The sequence below is a fragment of the Rousettus aegyptiacus genome, unplaced genomic scaffold (genome assembly GCF_014176215.1).
Source record: "Rousettus aegyptiacus isolate mRouAeg1 unplaced genomic scaffold, mRouAeg1.p scaffold_m13_p_13, whole genome shotgun sequence".
In the NCBI taxonomy this organism is placed as follows: domain Eukaryota; kingdom Metazoa; phylum Chordata; class Mammalia; order Chiroptera; family Pteropodidae; genus Rousettus; species Rousettus aegyptiacus.
The window spans coordinates 53,581,421-53,606,326 of record NW_023416288.1 but is presented as its reverse complement, the minus strand read 5'-3'; the positions used below and the strand labels follow the sequence as shown (position 1 = coordinate 53,606,326).

Below are 24,906 nucleotides of genomic sequence, written 5' to 3'. Positions count from 1 at the left end.
ATTCCCCGAGGCCTGGCGTGCGCATGTTCTGAGCATCCTCCACTCCGCTGCATGCAAAACATGCTTTTATTGGTAGTTCACATCCAAGAAATGGATGAAATCACTATTCTGTCTTTGGCCATACCCACTTCTCTCTCTTCATTATTATAAGATTTTCTTTTTTCCCCTCAAAGGCATCTCAGAGGAAAGGGGAGGCAAATGCATTGGTTTGGGCTAACATTTAAAATCAAAACCCTCATGCATCATTTTTTATTGTTATATAAGAACCTCTAAGTATGTTTTAGAAGATTTAATTAGTCTTTAATAATGCATATCTTAATTCTGGGTCATAAAAATTGTCCCAAACTGGTTTTCTATGGGAAATTTCTACGGAAATTTTTGAACTAGCACATGAATTCTATTGATAACTGCCTTATCTTGTTTTTATTTTATGCCAGTGTTTTGCACACCTGTTAACAGACGGGCTAGTTCTACCGTGTGACCTCAAATTGATTAAATAGTGGCAACTCCTAATTTCCTTTTCTTACTGGTTTCATAGAAACTTTCCAGGAAGCTTACTTTGTGAAAGCTGATTGTTGAGCTAAAAAGAGAGGTTTTCATCAATATGTTGAGTGGTCAGTTACACAGCGTGCTTTTTTAAATAGAGACATCTGTGCGAGACCTCTCAGCATGCACGCTACACAGCTGTGTTCATGTCCCCCACCATTATCTCCAGAATTTTTTCAAGAAAGCAGAAGAACAAACACAGAAAAGATAAAAGCCAAATTCAGGCCAGCCCGGGCAACTCTAACTTGCCCGCCGAGTAGCTGAGAAGACACGGCGGCCGAAGCCTGATACCAGGAGAAGATGTGCGCCTGTGTCGCCATGGTGACGTTACTGCACCCACCAAGGAATGAGTGGGATCTGTACAACAGAGCCGAACACAAAGACGGAGCTGTTAGCACGAGGGGGGAGCCGGAGAAGGGGCAGGCCGAGGGAGAAGCAAGGCGCCACACGGAGGGAGGTGTCAAGGTGAGGAAAGGCCGTTGCCCGCAGGAAGATGTCGCTGGTGACTGGGCATCTGGCTCCGAGGCCAGTCCAAACCACCTTCCTTCCACCTTTAACTAGCAGCCAGGCTCGAAGCAGGAGAGAATGTCTGGAGTGAGAAGAGTGTAACATGAAATGAGTGAGTTTACCCAGAATGATATTTTTACCAGGTAGATTGGGGCGGGGAGGGGGGATCGGGCGGAGTGGGGCAGGGGGAGCCGGGGGGGGGGGGGCGCGGCGCTGGGGGGAGAGGGGTATGAGGATATTAAACTAATTATTTCTAAAACATAAACTGCTTTTTCACACACTCGATCTGAAATTCATTCCTACTTATGTGGGAGCTCATCTGAGAATTCAAAACATCCACACAGAGCACATGTCTGCACGCAGACCAGTTCTAAACCCTAGACTGGAATTTGGAGTAAAATCAGATGCAGGCAAGGCCCAGAACCAGCGAGATGCAAGGGACGGAGATGATGGACGCTCGAAGTCACTGCTAATGGCAGAAACAGTGGCGATTTATAATGAGACCTGCAGGGCGCTTAAGGGCCCCAGGCGGTCTCTCCCTGCATACTTTTTCTGAGCCAACTCCCCCATTCTCATGGCTGACGTCATCCAAAAAGCCAACAGCCTCCAGATCTGTGTCTGTCCCACGTCTCACTCCTGACCCTCAAGCCTTCTCTATCCCCAGAGTCCCTCCTCCTCATGTCCTCTGTGGTCCCAGATTTTGCTAAAGTAATGACTGTAACTACTCTCTGCCTTACAAATGAAAGCCTGTTCGGTTTTAAGAATTATGATGGACCTGGCATTCATAGCTGAAATTAAAAATAGCCCCCACCAGACTGCCTGTGAGATGTGTTTCCTGAGAGCCTGGAGGCCTTGGGAATGCAAATCAGAAAATGATCCAATTGCCACTGGCACTCACCACAGAAAACTGTCATTTGCATCGACACTCCAGGATCTGATGGCTGCAAATAAATCCGTGGCTCATTCAAACCAGATCCTGGGCACAGGCTGAAAGCTCCAGTGGGAGGGTGTTTGGAAAAACGAATGAAAGGACGAAGCTCTGGAAATTGGGACCAATGAGTCATTTCACGTCCCGGCGGAGGGGCAGGCAGCGCGCTCCGTCCTCGGTGCCTAACCCTAAGCTGACTTGGAGCTTTGCCGACAGCGTTCCTTTCGTTGAATGCATGTCCTTTTCAACTGCTAGCCCTCCCACCCCACCCAAAGGTACTTCCTATACTTTTGTTAATAATGTCACCATTGCCAGTGGCACATTTTCAGGCCCGGAGAAAACGAACGTGATTTTGGTGAAAACATTCCAATACACTGTGATAGTAAGAGCCAACCATGGGCACAAGCAGAAACAAAGTCCAGTTTCATCTCGGTTAGGACACAGATTTCCCTGCAGTCACGTCTATTCACACAACTGAATGCTGCAGTTCCCTTCCCATCATGCCTTTACCTGGTTCCCTAAATACCACACCATATCATGTCATAAAATCTCAGTTAAAGACCTATTTCCTGTAAGATCCTAAGCTTCTAAATTCTGACCTGGCCTTCCCTAATGGACTGCCTCTGGCCTGTTCTACAGCTTCCACTTATCTATACTAAACCTTCCCCGCTTAGCGGCTCCACAAAGTTTGTCTGTATTATTCTAGAATAGGCTGGCCAGGCTGCAAAACATATGACCCTAATGTCCTTGTTTTTAGGGAACATATTGAAGTATTTTAGGGGTGAAGGGAAATCATAGCTGCAGCTGCCTCTCACACAGTTCAGAAAAAAAGAATAATATGTATTATATGCACATTTAGAGAGAAAAAATAACCAAGCATTGCAACGGCAACATTTAGGGAACACGGGGTAAAGGAGATGCGGGAATCCCTTGTGGTCTTCTGGCAACTTTTCCAGAAGTCTGAATTTAAGTCAAAATAAAAGTTAAAAGAAAAATTACCTTAGCAGCATAGTAGGCTTTAAAGAAAACATCTATAAAAAAAAATGTTCTATAAATTATAAAGTGCTGCGTAAATGTTTTTAAACTAAAAATTAGACTATTTAAGATATCTGATTAAATTCATCCCCTCCCCACTGGAAAAAAAAAAAATCCAAAAGTTTTAATGGCTTAAGAAACGCATGTCGGCTTCTTGCTCACTCAAGTGCTGCGCAGGCCCCAGCACTGCCGGGCTGGCCGCTCTCCACAGGGCACCTCAGGAATGCTGGCTGCCCGGAGCGGATCCTCCACGAGCTCAAACGAGGCCCCAGGGGCCACCTTAGCAGGGAAGGGAGCGTGTGCAGCAGTCACACATGCTCTTCTGTGCCTTGGCGAGGATGTCGCAAACCTCCTACTCACAGCCCATTGGCCAGAGCTAATGACACAGCCCCACCTACCTAAAAGGGGGTGGGACACACGGGATTCCATGCCATGTCTGTGGAACCTTCCTGTCTCTGCTCCAGTACCCATCCCCTCAAGTTCCCATTTCCTGTGAACTGAAAACCCTCTCATGTTCGAGCTATGTGGATAAGAAGGAAAAGGTACATATCTTACTTTATTCCCTCATTTCTCTTCTAATCAGCTTCCCTATACCCCAGCTTAGACTCCCTGCCCGACCCCAAACAGCACAGGTGGCATTGCCTTCTTCAGGGATTGTCCAGAGTGTGGCACCCCTCTTCAGAAACGCAGTGGCTTACACTTGTCAAAATAGAAAGCATCCCTCCTGATCCTGGGCGTCACGCACTTGGGATCTTGAATGGACAACATATGAAGACAGCCACTGAGAACACAGAAAGGCAAATAGCAAAGAATGTGCATTCGAGTTCCGCAAACATGGATCAAGACCCACTGCACGCCTAGATTCTTTACGTTTCGTATTCACAGCACCTCCGTTTACACCCACCCAAGTTCAGCCACCTTACAACAGACACATTTGAAAGTCACAGTACATCGCACAAGGGATTCGTGAAAAGAGAGCAACGACAATCTTTTCCGGGGATCGCAGAAGACGGACAGCACCCTTCCCCTGCAAAAGAAGGTGCAGAGCACAAGGCCAGTAGTGTCGAGCACGGGCAGATGGGGGGAGACGAGGAAAGCGGCCCTCAGGCGGGGCTGTCCCTGAGGAAGGCAGGGCGCTTTGAGTTCACTGCACCCACCCACGCACGCAGAGGACGGCGACTGGGCCGCTCCGCAGGGAGAATCTGCACTACAAGGGCCTGCGAGCTCACTGGTCACTAACTCGTCCATCTCCGTGGGGACCTTTCTGAACCTCAGCTGCAGAATAAGGACAGTTCTAGTCCTTCCTCCACACACCTCAGCGATCTGGCGCCAAAGGAGCCTCCCTGCTTTCTCTGTCACAACCCAAAGCCTCGGCGTCCCCTTCACAGAGTTAACCTCCTCCTTAGTTCCCTGTGCCCCTTCTTGAAGCTAAGTCATATGACAGAGCACACGGCACACATGCACAAGGCCACGTCTTTATTTCTTCTTTCCCTTTCTCCTTCACTCCTTCCCTTCCTCCTTTCCACTTTCCCTTCTCCTACCTTTCCTCCTTCCTCCCTTTTTCCTTCCCTCAACGAATTACTTACTGAGAACATAACATGTGGCCAGGCACAATCTTCTTCAGGTGGGAAGATGATCTGGGTTATAAGGGCAGATCCAATGTAGTCACAAGGGTCATTTCCTAAGAGGGACCCAGGAGAGACCCAGGAGGGCTATCTCCAGAGGAGATGCGATGATGGGCGTGAGGAGAGAGCCTGCCAAGAACTCTGATGGAAATCCAAAGGCAAGTGGAATCAGGCCACCCAAAATGCACTGCTTGATGTTCCCATATTGACCTCAACAGGTGTGTGGCGTGGCCTTAAGCAGGTCCCTTCGCTTCTTGAGGCCTCAGTTCAGTCACCTCTGAAGGGTGAGCTCAACGTGCTATGCCCACCCTCAGGTCACGCGCAGCATGGATACCCCAGTATTCTGATGTTTCTGATTCTTTAGGAACAGGCTCTGTAGGCGACTCAAGATAGTCTACTTAAGATGTGTAGTTTCTATTTGCAGTTTTTCTTTCAAAAATAAATATTAACAGATCTATTCATAAAAATATAAACTTTACTGAAAGACAACATGAGTTTCCTCATGAAAACTGAAATAACTCTGACCATGAGTGTAAAAATTTAGCACTCTCCCTAAAAGTGGGCAGGTAAAGCTCTTAGCCAACTTCCTAAAATAGAAAAGGTTTTCCAAAGGTTTGCTCCAGGCTCCTATTTAGAAAGAGCATGCTCGCCCACTAGTGGACGAATTCAGTAACTGCTCAATTTTTTTCCAAGGAGGACTCAGATGCCCCATCTTGTGTTGAAAACTGTCAGCTAAGCTTTAGCATCATCGCCTAATTCATTGCCCACAGGACCTGCACGAAAGAGATTGCTGAAAACTCCAGGATCTACAGGAGCCAAGGACATAACGGTCTACTGGCGAACGCAGCGGACGTGAGAAAAACAAACCGAGTGCCAAGAAAATAATCAAACTTCATTTTTCTGAACTATTTTTGTTTGCAACCCTACCACATAATGCATACATATGTGTTACTGATAATTATAACTGAAAATCAAAATCGAAAATAAAAGATAAAAATAGAAATATTTTACTTTTAACATTTTCCTTCGCAATGCGTTAACTTTTGTTGTGGGACCAGAGATCTGTGACTTTTTTTTTCTCACCAACATCATTGTGAAACCTTGAATCAAGTTCAACATGAACACAGAATTCAGCCTTGACAGGTACCCATGACTAAGAGTGCCATTTAGTTCTACTTAGTTCAATAATGGCAAAGAGCTGTTCAAAAACACAGACCTTTTCAAACACAATTCGCAGAAATCTTTGCCCAGCTGTTACGATGTTTGCGGGAGTTTGGCGTCTCGCGCCGCTGCGCTGAAGGCTCGCGGTCCTGCATCGCGCCGCTGGTCATCTCATGCTACAGACAAAAACCGACGAAAGAGCCCTGATCTGTGGGAGGTTATCTTCCCCGAAGCTGAAATCGATAAGCCGCTCTGGGAAACCAGTTCTCAGAGTCACAGTTTCCATCAAGGGGTTTGGGCCATCGGGTTACATTTCTAGAAACTAATCCTAGCACAGAAAAGAGGCCCAAATAACTCGATGCTGGATGACATTCTCCATATGTTTTATAACTACTTGTGGACGGCTTCGTGGGGAAATAGTCAAGGACTGGCCCACCCAAAGGGTCAATTATGTGAGAACGACCTTTGCTGCCCGGTATGAGCAAAGAATTTTTTTCCTCAGATGATGAGAATGAACTTGCTTCAACAGTTCAACAACTCTCCTTAGCATTTGGCTGTGATGAAGTCCCCTGACCTATGTGCAGTGTGGCAGGCTGCTGTGATATGCCCACTTCATCAGAGAGCATCTAGAACATTCCATGGCCCAAGCCGAAGCCGAAGCCCCAGGAGGAGAGCCAGCCAGCCTACAGGCGATGAGCTGTGTCCATGACCTGCTCCATTTTTAACGTCTAACAGAAAGCAATTCCTGCTGGATAACGCAGATGAGCAGATGCAGAGTCTGTGTCCTTAGGGACCTGACCACAGGAACCTCAGCTTTACTGCAAGTCCAGTATTAGCACCAGGAACACCATCTACATTGTCGTTCAAAAGTTTCCTCAGTACAAAAATCAACTTCTTAATTACTTCCTGATGTGTGCCTGTTGTGAGCACACTGCCTAAAATACTTTCATTCATATAAAAATTCTAAAATTCACAGTGAATAAATAGAGCTTACATCTGAGTATTACTAAATATGTACCCTCATCGGCTGCAATAGCAAATGTCACAATGTTTAAATCTTTTTTTCACACAATTTATCTTTAATTCCCCAGCCATATTTCCAGTACATTGAGCGACCATATTTCTGGTCACGCTTACATTTGCACGTGCTTATAGCTTTTTGGGACACGATTTCCGCTCCCTTCAATAGACACTCTTTTATGACTTGCTATCTGTGAAGAATCTGATGTCCCAGGTAGATTTTTTCACTTAAACACATAACTGTTTATTTTATAAACTGCCAGAACGAACCTCGTCGACATCTCGGTTCTCTTTGCAGCTCGCTGGGTTTTGATGGCACATCTTCTCTGCATCCCTGGTCTTCGTGCTTTTAGTGGCTTGTTTCACAATGGCATGTAGGCTGTCTTCCTGATTACATCCTTGACAAATAAGCACGTGGAAATGGTCTTCGGTTTACGAAGTTGAGCATGTGACCTCCAGGGTCGTCTTCTTTTTCCTACTTTTCATCAAGATAGGAGAAATATTTTTGCTTTTCTGAGACTATAGCATGGCAATGGTTTTCACAAGCTGAAAACTCAGTTTGGAGAAATGTTAATTATTTTCTGTGATTCCACCTCTGGATCTGATTTCCCTTCACTTGAGAGAAGAATGTGTCCTCTTCGTCTTCTCCAGGAAGTCGCTCAGTCACTTCCACAGGGTGCAGAGTGGCATGGCTCCTGTTGCCCCAGAATGAACCCTACCTCCCATATGACACGCCAAGCAGGTAAGTACCCCAAAGGGGGGGTGGTTCTCTAGCCTCCCCACTCCCTCTCAGAAGTGCAACGGGCAGCTCTGGACATGCCGCTAGCTTTCCACCAGAAAAAATCACTCAGAATCTTTGAAGGTGGGACATGGGTATGGATTTTTTTTTTTTAAGCCCTGCAGGTAATTCGGGCAATTCTGTTAGGCAGACGGGGTTGAAAAGGACAGATTGAAAGAGAGCTGCCAAGAACTGGTGCTAGATTCCCACCCGCAAAGCTTGCTAAGCGCTGGCAATACCAGTTCCAGTGTAACCAGCCACGATCCCAACAGCGCCCCCCACCTAGCTCCATGCTTATAAAAAGATGACGCAAGGGAAACAAGGGGAGTGTGACTGGCATTGTGGGCAACACACTGGAGAGTCACCATGAGCCTTGCCGAGAACCCACAGGTGCTTCTCATGAGACAGCCTGGCTCCCAGAGTCACCGACGGCCAGATGGCATTGGCCAGAAGAGCAGCAACGACCACAGAGAGTACACTTACCACAACAGCCAGTAAAATAAAGGGACTGTCATCTGTCCCCTGTCCCCACAACAGTACCCTGGAGGAGCCGGAGTTGAAGACAGAGAGATGGGTGGCCCAGAACCCACCCTGTCACCATCCGACCCAAGCAGACGGGCTCTCAGCTCAAACCGCGCTTGGGCAAAGAGAGAAGGCAAGTTTAAAACAAATATGAAACTAAATTTTGTTGAGTGCCAATAACCAAAAAAGACTAGAAAAGATGAAACCTGCCCAGGGCCTCACGAAGGGACAGGGAGGGAGACTTGACGGCACAGAGTCGAACACCGTGGTTGAGGGAAAGACACGTGTTCGTGTTTATCCCCCTGGTCAACACTGCCCTAAACCGATGACACTGTGTTTTGCTCGGTCGTGCTGGGCTTAAACTCTCATTGCGAGGTTTTCTTAGGATTTCTCCTTCCTGGCCTCCCTGAGGTCACGAATGGCCCTATTCCTGGGGTCAAACGCAGCGTTAGAGTGGTGGCCCAGGCACGGGGTCCCTTCCACAGAGAGGCTCTCCTCCTCCGGCCTGTCCTCGCCACTTCTCTCACTTCTCCCCCACAGGGAAGGGCATTTCCCAGCATGCATGGTGATGCTTGAGAGAGGAGTGAAAGGAAAATGGTCCCCCGAATCACATGTTCTTCCAAACTGGTTCCATCTCACACCTGACCAAAGCTTTTGAACTTCATACCCAAGAATGTGAGACTTTTGGTGTTCGGTTTCCCCCATGAGAGTTTCCATAAAATAAAGGTGCTTCCGTTCTCGCTCCCCAGATGAGAAAGGGTCACGGGACAAGAAAATGAATTTTCACTTCCTGCCAACACAGTGCAGGGTGCTGGCTTGGAGCAGGCAGGGGCCAGCCCTGTCCCCACCCACACACCTGAGACCTCTGCAGCCTCCTCCCGCCTCACCAGCCCCCACTGCCCTCCCCTCTGAAAATCAGAGAAAAACATGAATGAAAACCAACAGAAGACCGCACCAGCACAGTGGGAATGAACGACTGTGTGCAAGAAATCCGGGGAGACGCTGTGGATTGCAAACGTTCCTGAACTGGGACTAATTAAACGAAGAGGTGAGTTCGGTGCTTTGGAACACGTGAGAGCTGCTGACAAATACTCCTCTCCGCTACCAGGAGAAGTAAGAGAAGTTACAGAAGATACGGAACTGTCAACAAATCTTGTTTCCCATTGCCGACTATGATGAATAAAGCTTCAGCGAACATTCCCGAACAAGTCTTCGTGTTGACGTGAACTTTCATCTCTCTAAACAACGCTTACTTAATATTTTGCAATATATTGCTCTGGTGCTATTTTTATACAAATATGATTCAGTAATACAAGACGATTTAATAAATATGACTCGTTTGAAATAAAATTAATGTGGGGCGGGCAAATCTATCTGATCACCCTTCTATTTTAATGATAAAAATTATAACAGGGCAAGCACACTGGCACAGGCCTAAGGTCAAGAAGACACAAGGGATTGCTGGGCACCGCAACAAACCGCAACGTGCACACGGATCTTGTTGTAAATGGGCAGTCACTATTCCACTCCAGCTAGGCAGACCCAGAATCTTTTCATTTTCAAAAGAAAGCTGTTTTCCTGCATATGTGAAATCTCCTCAATTTAAATGCTATATATATATATATATATATATGTTTATATATATAGCATTTAAATCTCCTCAATTTAAATGCTATATATATTTTAAAATATATATATATATATATATATATATATATATATATATATATAGCACGGGTGATCTAATGCCACCCAGCGTCGGGCAGCTCACGGCGAAGCACAACCGCGGGCCAGGTTTGGCCCAGACTCGCCGAGCTCTGGCTAAGACTCTGGTCCTCAGTCCTGGCTGGGAGGCAGTACGGCCTTTCAGCTCTGCAAACGCGGCGTTCCTGAGCCCTGTCTCAGATGCTGGTTCACCAGGTCACAGATGAGTTCTGGGAGTCTATATATTTTTTTAAAGTGCCAGACTTCATTCTGTTTCACAGCCTGGGTACGGAAGCAGGGAATTAAATCACAGTGTTTTATCACATTCTCCAACTTCGGCACCATGTTCAGAATACTCTGAAGCCTTCCCAGGCTACTTCCTGTGATTCTGAGATCAAACAGTGATGGTGAGATCGGTAAATTATAAGTGGTGATATACACACGAACAATGAAAGTGTGACTGAGTCCGTCTTACCTCTAACCCAAATGGCATCCAGTTTCGGCTTTGCTGTGTATCATCCGAGGATATCATAATACCTGGCCTTTCTTGAAGAAATTTGATTCTAAATAAAAGATGTTCATATATGAGCTGATGGGAATTTCTTATTCATAAACATGCTAACCATGGAATACAAACTCTCCCAGAAAAAAAAAAAAAAAAAAAAGACACTAAAGAAGCAGAAGAAGGCAGATGATAATAGCTGTGTGCATTTTCAAAGACAATTTAGCAGGTAACAGGTCATGTGAGACAAGTAAAAAGCCCACGAGTCCACTAAGATTCCTCACCTGCGACTCTTGTCCTGCTAGGTGAATATAGACTTAAAGTAAATAAGGTAGGAAGGTGACAGAAACCTGTCTCAAAGTCTTTGCCATGAGCTCCTGAAAGCCCAAGACAAATAGGTTTTTATGAAAAATGGAGACGGCCAGTAACTAGATCCTCTCATCATTTGCATTTCAAGCCTTTAACCTGTAGTCATGTGACAAGCAAATGAAGAAAAATTAGAAATAACCATTAAGTGAGAAAAAAATTACAATAACATTGAACAAGGGTCAGAAGATTGCAGAGCAGGTGCCAGTTCTTGGCATGGAAACCTGAACATCTGAGCCGAACAGAATGTCAACAGTGAACACAGATGCCACGGATAAAGGCATGTCCAGGTTTAAAATCGTCTTCACGCTGGCGGTCTCCGGAATAGAGTGCATCACTGGCATTGCCGGGAACAGCTTCATCACGGCCATCCATGGGGCCGAGTGGGTCAGACGCAGAAGGCTTCCTGTTGGCGACTGCATTCTGTTGATGCTGAGCTTTTCCAGGCTCTTGCTGCAGATCTGGATGATGCTGGAGAATACTTACAGCCTACTATTCAGGGTCACTTATAACCAAAACGCAGTGTATATACCTTTCAAAGTCATCATCATGTTTCTGAACTATTCCAACCTCTGGCTCGCCACCTGGCTTAATGTCTTCTATTGCCTTAGAATTGCAAACTTCACTCACCCTTTGTTCTCCAAGATGAGGAGGAAGATCATGGTGCTGATGCCTTGGCTCCTGCGGCTGTCGCTGTTCCTCTCCTTGGGCTTCAGCTTCCCCTTCTCTGTAGACATCTTCAATGTGTATGTGAACAGCTCCATTCCGGTCCCCTCGTCCAACTCCACTGAGAAGAAGTACTTCTCTGAGACCAACGTGGCCAACCTGGCTCTTCTCTACAACCTGGGGGTCTTCATCCCTCTGACCGTGTTCATCGTGGCGGCCACCCTGCTGATCATCTCTCTCAGGAGACACACCCTGCACATGGAGAGCAATGCCACCGGCTCTGGGGACCCCAGCATGGAAGCTCACATGGGGGCCATCAGAGCCATCAGCTACTTTCTCATTCTCTACGTCTTCAACGCAGTTGCTCTGTTTCTGTCCTTGTCCAACGTCTTTGACACCAACAGTTCCTGGAATATTTTGTGCAAAATCATCATGGCTGCCTACCCTGCTGGCCACTCGGTGCTACTGATCTTGGGCAATCCTGGCCTGAGAAGGGCCTGGAAGCGGTTTCAGTGCCGAGTCCATCTTTAACTGTGAGGACGGAGTCTGTGACTGGAACCCACAGAGTACCACAGAACCCGGTCCAATCGGCTCTGCTTTTTCGCCGCCTGGACCTCTCTTCCTCACCCAGCTTTCCTCTCCTAATCCTGCTCCGACACTTCTCCTCGGGTAACTGAATCCTCTCGTACATGTGGAGCTCCTCTACGCCTCTGGCTTTACCAGTTCTGGGTCATCTCAAAATAACTACTGGAACAAGGGCAGGTGACCTGGGAGTGGCTGTCTGAGAGGAAGGAAAATATGACTCTTCACTGTCACTCTCCAGAATAATATTGTCAGCATTGCCTCAAAAAGGGCTGTTTACAAAATAAGTCACCCCATCTCAGGTATCTTAGGTCCAGAATGGTAGGGATTTGGGGTTTTCCTGTATTTGCTATTTTTCAAACCAGAGTTAATGAGGAGAAGTGATCATACTAAGCTCAAGCAGCTCCCAGGTGAAAACAGGAGGTGGACGGCAGACTCAATTCTGAGCCCTGGCTCTCAAGCAAGTTTTCAGAGAGTCCCACACATGCAAAGACTCTCTCTCTCTCTCTCTCTCTCTCTCTCTCTCTCTCTCTCTCTCTCTCTCACACACACACACACACACACAAACACAGAGGCACATGCACACACGCGCACACACACATGCACGCACACACTGTCATTCATGCACATCCCTTTACAGTCCAGATAGCCGGCACTTATACCACTTACTCCCTCCCCATGCCTATTATGAAGAAATAGTATTTCATTGTCTGCAAGAGCCAAAGGCTGCAGAGGGCTAAGGAGAGCTTCGAGCACAATGACACCCTTATGGACACTGTACGTTGCCGGCCTTCAACCCATGAAGTTCCCAACAGCGCTTCCTTGCCTCCCTCCTTCCTTCCCTCCCTCCCTTCTTCCTTTCCCTTTCTTTCTATAAAGCCCACCTAAATTTCCAGAACAATTCAGAATATGCTATCTTTGAATTGGTTGGCTTTAGATAAAAACGAGAAGTCCCAAAGGGTCCACATCGCAAACTCTGCGTGACGTCCCTGTCCTGAGAGGTTGAAAGGTACGGTGTGAAGGCTCCCTTTACCCACAAGGTCACACTGCCGGGTGGAGCAGCCGCGGGGATGTGGCGGCCACGGCTGCCGTGGGATCGCAGCCTGGAAGGCCCTGGAGGGTGCGCGCACGTGAGGGCGAACGAGACTGGCGGCCAGGGCCGAGCGGAGGGCCGGGACGGCAGGGACACCGGACTGTCCCAGTGCCCCCCGTGGTCGTCCCCTCTCAGAGCTCCGTGTCTGCTCAGCTCCAGCCTGGTTCCTGCGGCCCCGCGAGCGCCCTCTGCAGGAACCTGTTGGTCATCGGCATGCTTCACTCAGGGCTGCTGGGGCAGCAGCCTCTCCCGAGCCGGAGAAAAGCAACCCTCCGTCCGGTCTCTGCCAGTCTGCGGCTGGGAAGGGAAGCAGGGACCCGTCTCTCTTCCTTCTGGACAGAAGCGGCACCCTCAAAGGAGAGGCGGGAGGATGGACGTTCCCACGCGCGAGGAAGGGCCGCGGAAGCTGGAGGGAACCGCCACCGCCTGTGTCCTCTGGGGGCAGGTGGGTGTCACGCCGCGGCCCAGGGGGCGGCAGGCCGGGCGGGACCCCGCCGCGCGCGGCCCGGGAGTGTGGGGGGCGAAAGCCGAGCACGAGGCGCCGGGAGGGCGTGGGCGGCGCGGAGCCCCGGGACCGGCCTGGCGCCCCTCGGGGCCCCTCCGCGCCCCTCCCCGGCCCGTGGGGACCACCCCCGCGCGAGCGCACAGCCTTCCCAGAGCTCCCGGGGCATTTCGGGGCGGGACCCTCCAGCGCTCCGGGTGCGGCGCGGCGACGCCCGTCCCTCTGCGAAGCCGGCCGGGCCGGGCACCGGCCGCACTGCGGGGAACGCGGGTTTTGTCTGTAAGATGCTGATTTGTCTTTCCTGTGGTTCTCCTTATCTTTTTCAGTAAAGGGTCTTAGAAACGTCCAGCCTCCTCTCAGTCGTGTCAGGGGGAAATACGAGAGAAGCGGTGTTGAAGGGAGGACAAGGATCGGCGACGCTCGGGGCGGCGACAGTGAGAAGGGCTCGGACGAGACGAGTCCCCAGGGAGAACTCGCACCTGGGCGGCTGCGCCCCCTCCCGCCACGCAGCGCCCCCCTACCCCCCAGCCCGCGAGGGGACCTGCGTTTGGGTCCTGGCTCTGCTACTTCCCCGTGCGTGACACGGGGTCGCTACTGCGTCCCTCTGAACCCCAGCTTCTAAATCTGCAAAACGGGAATAACGATCACAATGCTGCCGCTGCCTGCCTACCTCCTGGGGTTCTCTACCTCATCCTCGGGGATGAGCGTCTGGCCCAGGGGGAGCTCTCAGGACGCGCTGAGAGCGGGCAGGGGGGAGGCGGGGCGTCTGCAATGAGGGCGGCGGAGGAGCCCAGACCGCGCGATGGCGCAGAGGGCCCGGCCCAGCCCGGCCCGCACACTCGGGGTCCGGGGCGCGCACGACGTGGCGGGAGTCCCAGCTCCATCATCCGGTGGGCGGAGAGGGGGTCTTGGCTCCTGTACCCCCTCCTGGCAGCATCGGAGGACACGTAGCCTCCCAGGGGTTAGCCCCTGGCAATGATTGGAAAGCGCCTGTTTTGAACAAAGCAGGCGCTAGGCCAGGATTCAGAAAACTTTCGGTCAAGGGCCACGTAGTTTATATTTTAAGTTTTGTGGGCCACATCAGTCCCCATCGCGCGTACTCAACTTTTATGCTGCAGCAGAAAAGCCACCAGAGACAACGTGTAAATGAATGGGCATAGCTGTGCTCCGATAAAATTGTATTTATGGACACTGAAATGAGAATTTCCTAATTTTTTTTACATGTCATGAAATATTCTTTTGACTTTTTTCAGCCATTTAAATGTGCAGAAAGCATTCTTACCCATGGGCCCCCTACAGACTCAGTCCTTCGACCCGTTTGTTTGGTCGGATTTGACCCCCACACGACAGTTTGCCGACCGGCACTCAGTACCTTCTCCAGCTCGGGAGGCGCTGAAACTCACCACACCCCAGCCACGGCCACCGGGAACCAGAGACACTCATTGTGACAACTCTCGCCACGTCTTGAACATTGCAATTTTCTAAATACTTTTGCCACTTTGAACTTCTCCGGCTTTCACTCACCCCTGAGCAACCCCTAAAACACAATCCTTTAGTTCCTTGTAAAAAGCAAACAGAGCTACCACCCCAAAGCTATTCAATCCATAACAAGGAGTAAAAATTGGTACCCAGTCCCCAAGGCATCCTCGGGACCGCGCTGGAGACCATGTCCCTGGCCCTGACACGCTCAGCTCCCGCAAACGACATCAGGCTGGGCCGCGCACTGCAGTTCTCCTCTCTGATCCACCCAGCGGGGCAATGTTTGTGCATGTGCGCGCGCGCGCACACACACACACACACACACACACACACAGTTCTTCTCAGGTGGCTGAGTAACTGGCTGGTTTATCGGCTGGGAAACATTTAGAGTCAAGATGGTTTACGGGAATAGCCTAGACTTTGGTGTCAAAGATGCAGATTAGTCCCCACTCTGGTTGATCTTTGGAAAAATCATTAAACCTCTCTCGCCTCGGTTTCCCCATCTGGAAGAGGGAGATGATAGTAACATCCACCCCACAGGGCTGTTTTGAGGGCCAAAGGAAAACACGTGTGCGTGATGAAGTATGAGCCTCCATACAAAAATGAGCGTGTTTATTCACTCCACAAAAGCGTGTTGAGTGTATGCGCTACACACCGAACTAGATGCTGAGAACTCAAAGGTTAATGCAACAAAATTTTCACCCACTAAGAGCTCAGAGGCTGGGCAGAAACAGCTAATTAAATTGCAATGTAGGAATTACTTCAATGTAGGTCTGTGCACTGTGGGGTCAAAAACATACCTCAAATGTCCAGAATTAAAACCCCTCTCCAAAAAATAAAATGTAATCTTGATCTTCCTGCTTCGTCTCCTTCTTGTAGAGAGAGATGGGAACTCAGGACGGAATCCTCCATCTCGGTCTCCCTGGACCAGTTAGAAAAGATGGGGGCTGAGAGATGTTCCACTGAGTGTCCTTAGGGACCCCCCTCAGAGACTGAGGATGCAAAAGAGAAAGGGTCCCATTACATGCAGCCTACCGGAGTGAAAGCTACTGTTTGCATCTCCTGCCTACAGCCTTTGGCAACTGCAAATAAATGAATGGTTTATTCAAACCAGATGCTGGATAATAAATTATGGCTGGTGGCTCTGAGTCCAGCTGGAACCACAGTGACATGAATGCTCAGCAGGGAGGGGGTGGCAATTCAACTCCCAGAAGACTGGAGACTCATAGGGTGCCAGCCTGGTTTCCTGTCTCATCTCACTGCTCAGTGGAGTAGGACCTAATAGTCACATTCTACTCATAAATGCAGTGAGAAAATATTTGCTTGCCTTTGGATTCAAAGACCCAGAAAACGCCTTGGAAAACTCACACAGCCACTTGGAGGTCATGTTATTACAGGGCCCTCCCTGCAGTCACCCTCCAACATCTCCTTCTAGCCACGACCTGGCTCCCCTTGGAACGATGGCGCATCCACCCGAGGGTTCTGTGGGACATGGGTGAGAGAAGCTGAACTTTGTAGCCTTGGCTGAGGCTAGAGACAGGAGGAACCATGACTTAACTACTACCTGCACCCCCCTCACTACCCGTCTGCCACCCCGATTCCCTGCCCCAACAGGGGACCTACCCCAGATGCCTCGCCCCCCGAGTAGGTCCTAACAGGCAGTGGCATCAGGAGCAGAACTGGGTGAAGCATTTTCTCTGCACTCACAGCTTGTGCAGAGATAGCAACAGGGTGCAGATAAAGCCTAAGGTGAGCTCTGGCCATGACGTGATTGAGGTGCAAGGAAGAAAAGGCCGTGGGTCTTTACAAGTTCCCAGTTGAGCCGTGTGAGCAGACAGGGCATCGCCCCCATGAATCAGCACCCAGACGACCTTGGTGAATAAACCCCAAGTCCGAGCTGCACATCCAAGAGGATACACAGCTTGAGATCTCTTTCCACAGTGCCTGACGCAGCCTTAGACCAAAGAAAATCATCCGCTATCATGCTGGAAAACTAACTCATCCTTCCCTGAAACCCTTAGCCTTGAAGCTCATTCATAGCATAGCATAACAAGTGCCTAGTAGGCTCGATCCATCACTGAATTAAGACCAGCAAGATAAGCAAGTAGGGTAAATTAGTTGCTCTGGAGTATGTGAAGTTAGCTATATTTATATTTGATATTTATGTTTTTTACTAAGATTTGTTCAGCTTTATGTTTGATTTATCTTAATATAATAAAAATTAAATATCTGCAAATACTGCAAGAGATTGCTTTAACCTCTTTGTGAACTAATCAAACTGTTAAATGATTAAAGTACCTTTGCCTTCGTAGTTTACCTTTTCGCGAGTTAACTAATTTCCGCACCTGTATTGTTATATCTAAAAGTACTAATATGATTTAGATTTGTGGTACTGATTCTAAATTGTACTCGATGGCATAAGTTTTGCTTCAGTTTTTGTTTTCAAAGGCTACGTACCTGAAGACAGGTCTGGCCTGTCCTGATCTGGAGAAGTCATTCTAAAAATCCACGCCCTCTGGCCTGAGTCTCCATCCTCTCTGGTCCCGAGTGCTAACTACACTCTTGACCCTTGTCCTCTGTATCTGTTCAGCTGCCTGGTTGTTCTCCTGTTTCCTTATCCATCCTCAAACATAGAACTCACAATTTGTACACTTAATCTGCTGCCGCCTCTAAGGTGACCAATCATCCAGGACTGAAAGGCCTGCATCTCAGAAAAACCCCCGGTCATGGGTGAACTGGAATGGCCGGTCACCATGGCACCACCCAAAGGACTAAGGTGATATTCAGGTTTCAAGCATTACCTTTCAGTTACAGCCAAACTTACTCCAGTTCCGTCCCTTTATGAACAGACATACATGTGCTTGAACTTCACACATGTACACACATATACACGCACACACCGACCTATGCCACCTGCTTAAAATCCTCCGGTGGCTTCCCGTTACTCATAGACATTCAGATGGTGTTGCAAAGCCCTCCACACTGCGTCTCAGGCCTACATTTTCTGACAGATCTGGAAGCTTCATTTTATTCACTTTACTGACTATAACCATTTAAAGAGCCTGATGGCTTCGTTCCTTTTTCAAATCTTAATTACAGAAAAATTTCCAATATACAGAAAAGTAGAGAAATAGTGCAACGATCCCCTATGTATCTCAGCCTCAACCTGTTGGCATCTTGCCAGTACTGTCTGTCGGAGGCTTGGGGGGCGGGGGGTATTATATGATTCTGGTAGCTTTGGCCCCAAATATACTGTGTGTTCTAAATTAGGAAGCTGTAACGATTTCGTGCACTCCTCCTAAAGGCCATGGCCATTCTCCATCCGTGTTTGACCCCCTTCAGATTGTCATAGGGTTGTTTGTTCTCTCAACTCCAGCTTTCCAAGTCTACTTCGCCCATTTTGCCCAGTGTTAAGTGGGCCCTGCTGTTAGCTTAAGTTCCATTAAGATGATTCTGCTTGTTTTTCCTGACTCATCTGTCTCTTTGACCATTTTTAATGTGCGCTTTGCAACACAGACCCTGCAACTGTTTTGTTTTCTTTCTTCTTAAAGCAATCGAGCACTTTGATAAGTCATTATTACTCTTTGATAAGTCGTTCTTCATTATAAGGCATTCTACATCAGTCGTAAACTGCCTGTTTGTTTCTGTTCTAAGCCAAAAAAAATCATGAAGAAAAAGTCTTAAGATCTTCTCCCCGCCCCCCAAATTCGACGCTTAGAGCTGTATCTTGGAATTCTCAGTCTTTCTCACCCAGGGCGTGTTGGCACCCTGGTGGGAGGTGAGGGCAGAAAAAGCAGGGAAGCCTGATGTGTAGAATTTTTGGTTTCCATCGTGATGAAATGCAAACTACCCACACGAGCAACATGATGTCACCGGGTGGGAAGCTGGGAAGAGATGCGCACCATCCGCGCCTTTAGCTGGCAGGAGCCAGCTCCAGCACAGCGCTCCCTCTTCCTCCAGGCAAAATGCAAAACGGTTAAACACACGATTCTAGAGCCACACAGTCTAGATTTCGACACAGCTCCGAGTATTAGCTCTGTGACCTTGAGCAAGTTGCTTAACTCCTCTGAGCCCCAATTTCTTCACTTTTAAAATAGGGAAAATAAATATCTACAGTTAGTGGGGTTCTTGTTGTAATGTGCAAAATTCTTAGAATACTGCCTAAAGTACTGTCAGCATCATAAAGTGTTTTCCATTATTACTTAGGACCTAAGATCAAATGATGTTGTTTGCATGAATGGCCACTAGATGGCATCCTCCTCATTTCTGCAGCGCAAACCTTTTCTGCAGAGGTATTTATTTGCAACTCTATTCAACAAATCACTAATTTGATTAACAAAACTGACATTTTCCCCCCCTTATTTCACCTCTTGATTTAAGCTCCATATTTTCCTTTGAAATTCCAGTTATTGGCCCTTCTGGGTAGCCACCTCTAAAACTCTACACAGACACTATTCTCAATCAAGAGTTGCTAATCTATTTAGTAATATAAGAATTAAAACCAAAGCCACAGTCGTCATTGTTACAGAAGAGGTCAACTTCTTGATCCTTGCTCTCATTTCTCAACTTCAAAAAAAAGACAAGATGGCTTCAAATGTCACCTCCACCATCACCTCATTTGTTTCCCTGCCCAGTCACTAAAAGGAGACCGTAGAACAGATGAATAATAGTTCAGTTATATCAATATTCACAGAGTTACTGTACGTGTGAGATGCTGTTTCAGGTGTTAAGGATATAAAGGTAAATAAGAATCATATAGAGGCAGGGAATTTACCTATCAACAAATCTACCACATCTTTCCAGATATAAAATATTAGATAAAATATAGTTGAGCTCACTAACAATTTTAGTGAGCTCAACAATACACCTGAAACTGATATAGAAGAATAAAATTTTGGCCCTTGAGCCCCCCCTCTCTTGCTCGGGCCCATTTCCACATCTGGAAGTGTACTGTTGCCTTGCTCTCCCTTCCAATAAGGTATGTATGTATGTATGTATGTATGTATGTATGTATGTATGTATTTATTTTGCTACTGTAAAAATAAATAAATAAAAATAAAATTTCGATATTTCTACCACATTTTAAGGCATACTATTAAGTTACAGTTAGACTAATGGAACAGGAAAATGACCATAAAAATACCCATTGGAACTTAGTTCATGATAAAAAGTGAACCATGTATAAGTGGGCAAAGACCAGATTATTTATTAAATGGTACTGGGAGTGAGGCTCACTGTTGGGAAAAAAATTAAATTGAATCCCTTCCTCTTACTTTATATGAAGGTGAATCCAAATGGATAAAAGAGCTAAATGTGCAAGGTAAAATTATGAAATTAATAGAAGAAAATATGGAATAATTTGGTGACTAACAGGTGGAAAATGGTTTATGAAGCAAGACCCAAAAAAAAGCTCAAAAACTGAGTGGTGTCTCATTCAATGAAAGGCACAGATGACAATCAAGGAGAAGACACTTACAACATCTAAAAGCTACAGGAATATACTAGCTAGACTATGCAAGGAAAATTAGTGTGCGCACACGCACGCACACACACACACGCACACACACACACCTCTTCCTTGCAGAAACTTACAATACAGTGGGAGAGCCTGAAAATTTCAACATACTATGGTAAGGGCCACCATAAGAGCATGCACAGGGCGGCACGAGAACCCCGAAGGGGGCATTTAGCTTAGCCTGAGGGTTCAGAAAGTGATCCTGGAAGACAGGAGTCTTGGGGGACAGTATAGTTTAGGGCTGAAGATTTGGGTCCCGAGTTAGGATCACAGTTGCGCCTCCTACTGGTCTATGATTTTTGGCAAGTTCCATTCCCAGAGTAACAACGCCTAGAAAACACCCGTGCCCTAAGAATATATTACTAGAACTTGATGATTCAGCAGAACTTCGCCATGACATTAACTATGATTAAGCCTCTCTCAAGGTAGTTCATCTCTCTATAAGAACAATTACCAAAATTGCATATTATCAATCGCGTAAAAATTAACTTAAAGGCCTAAAAATGCATCTCCTGGCTGATTTGTTTAGGGCACATTGGAGAGCGGGCTGTCTTGCTTTTTCATAATCCTCAGGAAAGTCAGAGTACACAGCGGGGTGGTCACATCAAACCTTGGAAACAGAAAGGAGTGATGACTGTGCTGGCCTTTAAAATCAGGAGGAAATAATTAACAGTCAGAGCAAAGGGGTCTTTAGAATGCCACGGGCATGTGCACTGTGGGCCACCAGCTGCTGCACTACAAGGAAGCCACCAGGCACCCACGTTCCGTCAGCAGCTAGAATGTTGGTTTGTCCTAAGAAGGTGGTTCTTGGTCCAAGAAAGGGGACTTGGTCACTGGAGAGTTTACAAATCCCAGTTGCAAACACTCCTGAAGCTTGTTCATTTTTCTCACGGAAGGAACATGAAAATAAAAATACTGGAGTGGGCTGAAATTTGCTTAGGGTATGACCTTGGAAATAAAGAAGGAAAAGGACATCACAGAAATTCCTTCAAGCCCAGTTCCCACGGACAGAGCCGAAGAGCATGTTCTCTAGCAGTTTGGAACAAAACACAAATAAGGAAAAGTAGGCGAGGTTCATTCTTTGAAACTGAGAACAATTTCCAACCCAGGAAGTGGCCGCCAAAGTTTAGTGTCAAGTTCACAGAGGCCGCTCCAGACTGCACAGGTTCAATTCCCACCTGCACCACTCACAGGCTTTATGACCTTGTACGAGTTCCTGAACCTCCCCATGCCTCAGTTTCCCATCAACAAAATTAGTCCTGAACAGATCTTTGGAAAACAGTTTGTAAGTTCCTTAAAAAATGAAACATAAACTTACCACTAGACTTAAGTATTGACTCCCATGTATCTCCCCAAGAAGTGAAAACACATAGCCACACTAAGACCTGCATGCAAAATATTCATAGCAGCATTGTTTGAAATGGCCAAGAACTAGAAATAACCCAAACGTCCATTAACTGGTAAGTGGCTGAACAAAATGTGGAGCATCCACACAACGGAATACTCCTTAGCAATAAAAGGTTACAAAACTACTGACACCTGAGACAACATGGATGAACCTCAAAAACATGATGCTAAGTGAAAGAAGTCGGATGCAAATATGTATATATATTTATATATATAATATGATTGTATTTCCTTGAAATTTCAAAAAGAGAAAAATCGGTAGAAAGCACATCAGTCTCCTTCGACGAGGGCTGGGAGTGGACAAGAGCATGTTTTAAGGTAATGGAACTATTCTAAGACTGGGTAGTAATGATGGTTGCACAACTCTATAAATTTAATAACAACCATTGAATGGTACACTTACGATGGGTAAAGTTTATGAGACATAAATTAATCCTCAACAAAGCTGCTAAAAAATATAGTACCTACTTTGTAGAGTCGTTCTAAGAATTAAATGAGTTAATTTTTATAAAGCACTTAGTACAGTGTCTGACAGGTGGTAAGCTCTCGTGTATTTATAAATAATAAAAATAACTATTTATGGCTATGTGATTCATCACAGGAGTAAAGTACTAACGGAGCTTGGATGCTTTTCTACACCACAGGAAGCGCCTCTGAATGCTTTAGCAATGGAATTACTTCTCTTCTATAAAATGCATTTTAAAAGTCATTACGAAGCTCGAGGTCATTCGAGTAGAGATAGCGAAACTTGTCACGTGCCCTGGCCTTTTACTGCCACCTCTCCGGCCTTACCTCCTGCCGCTGCCCTCCTCCAAACCCTTCCGCACAGGTGAACTTCTGTTAGTTCCTCAAGACTCCAGAAGACCCGGCTTTCACACACGCTGGCTCTGCGTGGAAGCCCCCTGCTCTCCCTCCCGTGGCGGAACTCCACCCGGCCCCTGCCGACCCTCCAAGCCTCCTTCTAGGGCTACTTTCCCTGCTTCTTTATCAGTCCCCTGATATCCCCCCACCAAACACACATGCACGCGCGCACGCACACACGAAATTATATTGAATTTGTGGACCAACTTGTTGCCTTCTGGTTCCCACATCAAAGGATGAACTGAGCGTTGATCCCCAGGCACTCAGAGCCACACGCGGGGCCTAAGGGCACTCAGTGACCACCAGTGCAGTGGTTCTCAGCCAACGGTGACTCTGACCCCCCACAAAGACGTCTAGCAATACCGTCACCCAAAAAAGTTCCCTCGTGCCAATCTGAGGGCAACCCCGGCTCCCATCCCCAGTCTCGGGGGAAACTGCTGGCCTGCTGTCTCCTCTGGGCATTCTGTGTGAATGGAACCACACTGCACGGAGTCCTGTGCATCGGTTTTCTTCCACTTGGAGCATTTTATCATCACGCTGTGGTCAGAGGGTGCTGCTGGCATCTAGTGGGTGCAGGCCACGGAGGCGGCTAAGCACCCTGCAATGCACATCCAAATTTTCAAAAATCTTTTTAAAAAATCCAAAACCTTCTGAAAAAACACCTCTAAAATATTCCAACACTCTTTTCCTTTCCACAATATGAAATTTGTTTCTCTGATAATATTATTGGCAAAGAACTCCCAGGATGGGAGAACTATCAGCATTATGACATCGGGGGCACTGTGATGTCTGCACAGATCCCTTTTCAGACATGGCCCCCAGATCATGGGGTGCTGCCCCAGACAGCCTGAGGCTGAAAAGTTGCCTCAGCCAAGGTCAGGCCCTCTTCCCAAGGCAGCCTGCATCCTATGATGCCTTGTGGGGGGTACAAAAGCCCAGCCAATTCCCCCAACTCAGGGTGACTACAGGGCCATCCCAGCTTCAGAATTCCTCCTGGGACTGGCGGAGCCCTTTGATAAGACAGCATCGCAGCCCCAAGTCTCCCGCCACCCACCATGTCCCCACTCTCCGCCTCCGCTCCCCCCCATGCTGCCTCCTTCCCTCTCTCCTCAGGCGGCAGTCACAAAATCAATCCCTGATAAACCTGCTCCTCCTCTCTAACCTCCTCACTGTGACACTAGGAAACAATGCTCTGGCTTCAAATGTTTATTTGGGGACATAAAGATTTTATTGCATAAAAAAATGTAATCTAATTCTGACAGAAAGATTTGTGCAAACTAATCTCTAGCGACAGAAAGCAGCTGACTGGTTGTTAGGGGGGTGGGGGGTGTGGAGGGATGGGAGGGAGTGCTTGCCAAGGGACACCAGGAAGGGGGGGAGGGTGAGGGGTATGTTCGCTGTATTGATGGTGATGATGGTTTCACAGGTGTATACATTTGTCACATTAAAAAGTGTACACTTTAAATATGTGTGGTTTACTGTATATCAGTTATACCTCAACAAAGCTATTTTATTTAAAAAACAAAAGGAAATTATTAAAGCCAGAAAGAAAGTTTGAGAAATTAAGAAAAATAGTTTATATCCCCGATGTACCTATTTTCATTTTTTCCATTTTCTTTTGTTTTTGTCCACATGTCCAATATGTTTCATGCAAATGTTACAGGGGTACAGTGACAGCACACATTAGCTGTTCTCGGCCACAGTGCTAACGCGTTGGCATGTCCTGACGAACTGCGTGATATTATCAGCCACATTTAAGGAACCCGCCCGGCCAAGGCTTAACTCTTTTAATATTGCATAGCACATCCAAGATTACAACCATAATAATGTCACCTTCGCTCTCTTGCATTTTTGTATGGTATCTAAAATGCAAAAGCTAGCACACAGAACTTCACGTAAGCCTTGGGTAATTTCTTTTGGAAAATGTCAGGTGTTTAGAACCAGTGATGGAGATACTCAGTCATATCTTGGCAAATATTATATCTTAAAATACCATCATGTGTGTCACTGTATGGCCTTCATACTTGACATTTTCCTTAAATCTAAGTAAAATATACAAATGGTAATAAAGTATATAAATAAGTGTCCTTGCAGTCCTTCCCCAATC

The 24,906-nt window shown here is 47.1% G+C and overlaps 2 protein-coding genes across 2 annotated transcripts in view; one reads left to right on the top strand and one right to left on the bottom strand.

Moving 5' to 3' along the window:
* The window catches only part of KEL (Kell metallo-endopeptidase (Kell blood group)), a 114,579-nt gene extending 112,526 nt beyond the window's left edge, over positions 1-2,053 (bottom strand). The window contains exon 1 of the mRNA XM_036230773.1: positions 1,952-2,053. The gene's annotated coding sequence lies outside the window, so the exon portion shown is untranslated. The remainder of the gene's footprint in view (positions 1-1,951) is intronic.
* Positions 2,054-10,940: 8,887 nt separating this feature from the next.
* On the top strand, positions 10,941-11,891 carry TAS2R40 (taste 2 receptor member 40). The gene has a single exon (XM_016157149.2). The coding sequence runs from the start codon at positions 10,941-10,943 to the stop codon at positions 11,889-11,891; it is 951 nt and encodes a 316-aa protein (XP_016012635.2).
* The last annotated feature ends 13,015 nt before the right edge of the window (positions 11,892-24,906 follow it).

Bases quoted from the DNA above. Each gene is read 5' to 3' on its own strand.
- TAS2R40 (XM_016157149.2), top strand. From the start codon at position 10,941: ATGTCAACAGTGAACACAGATGCCACGGATAAAGGCATGTCCAGGTTT.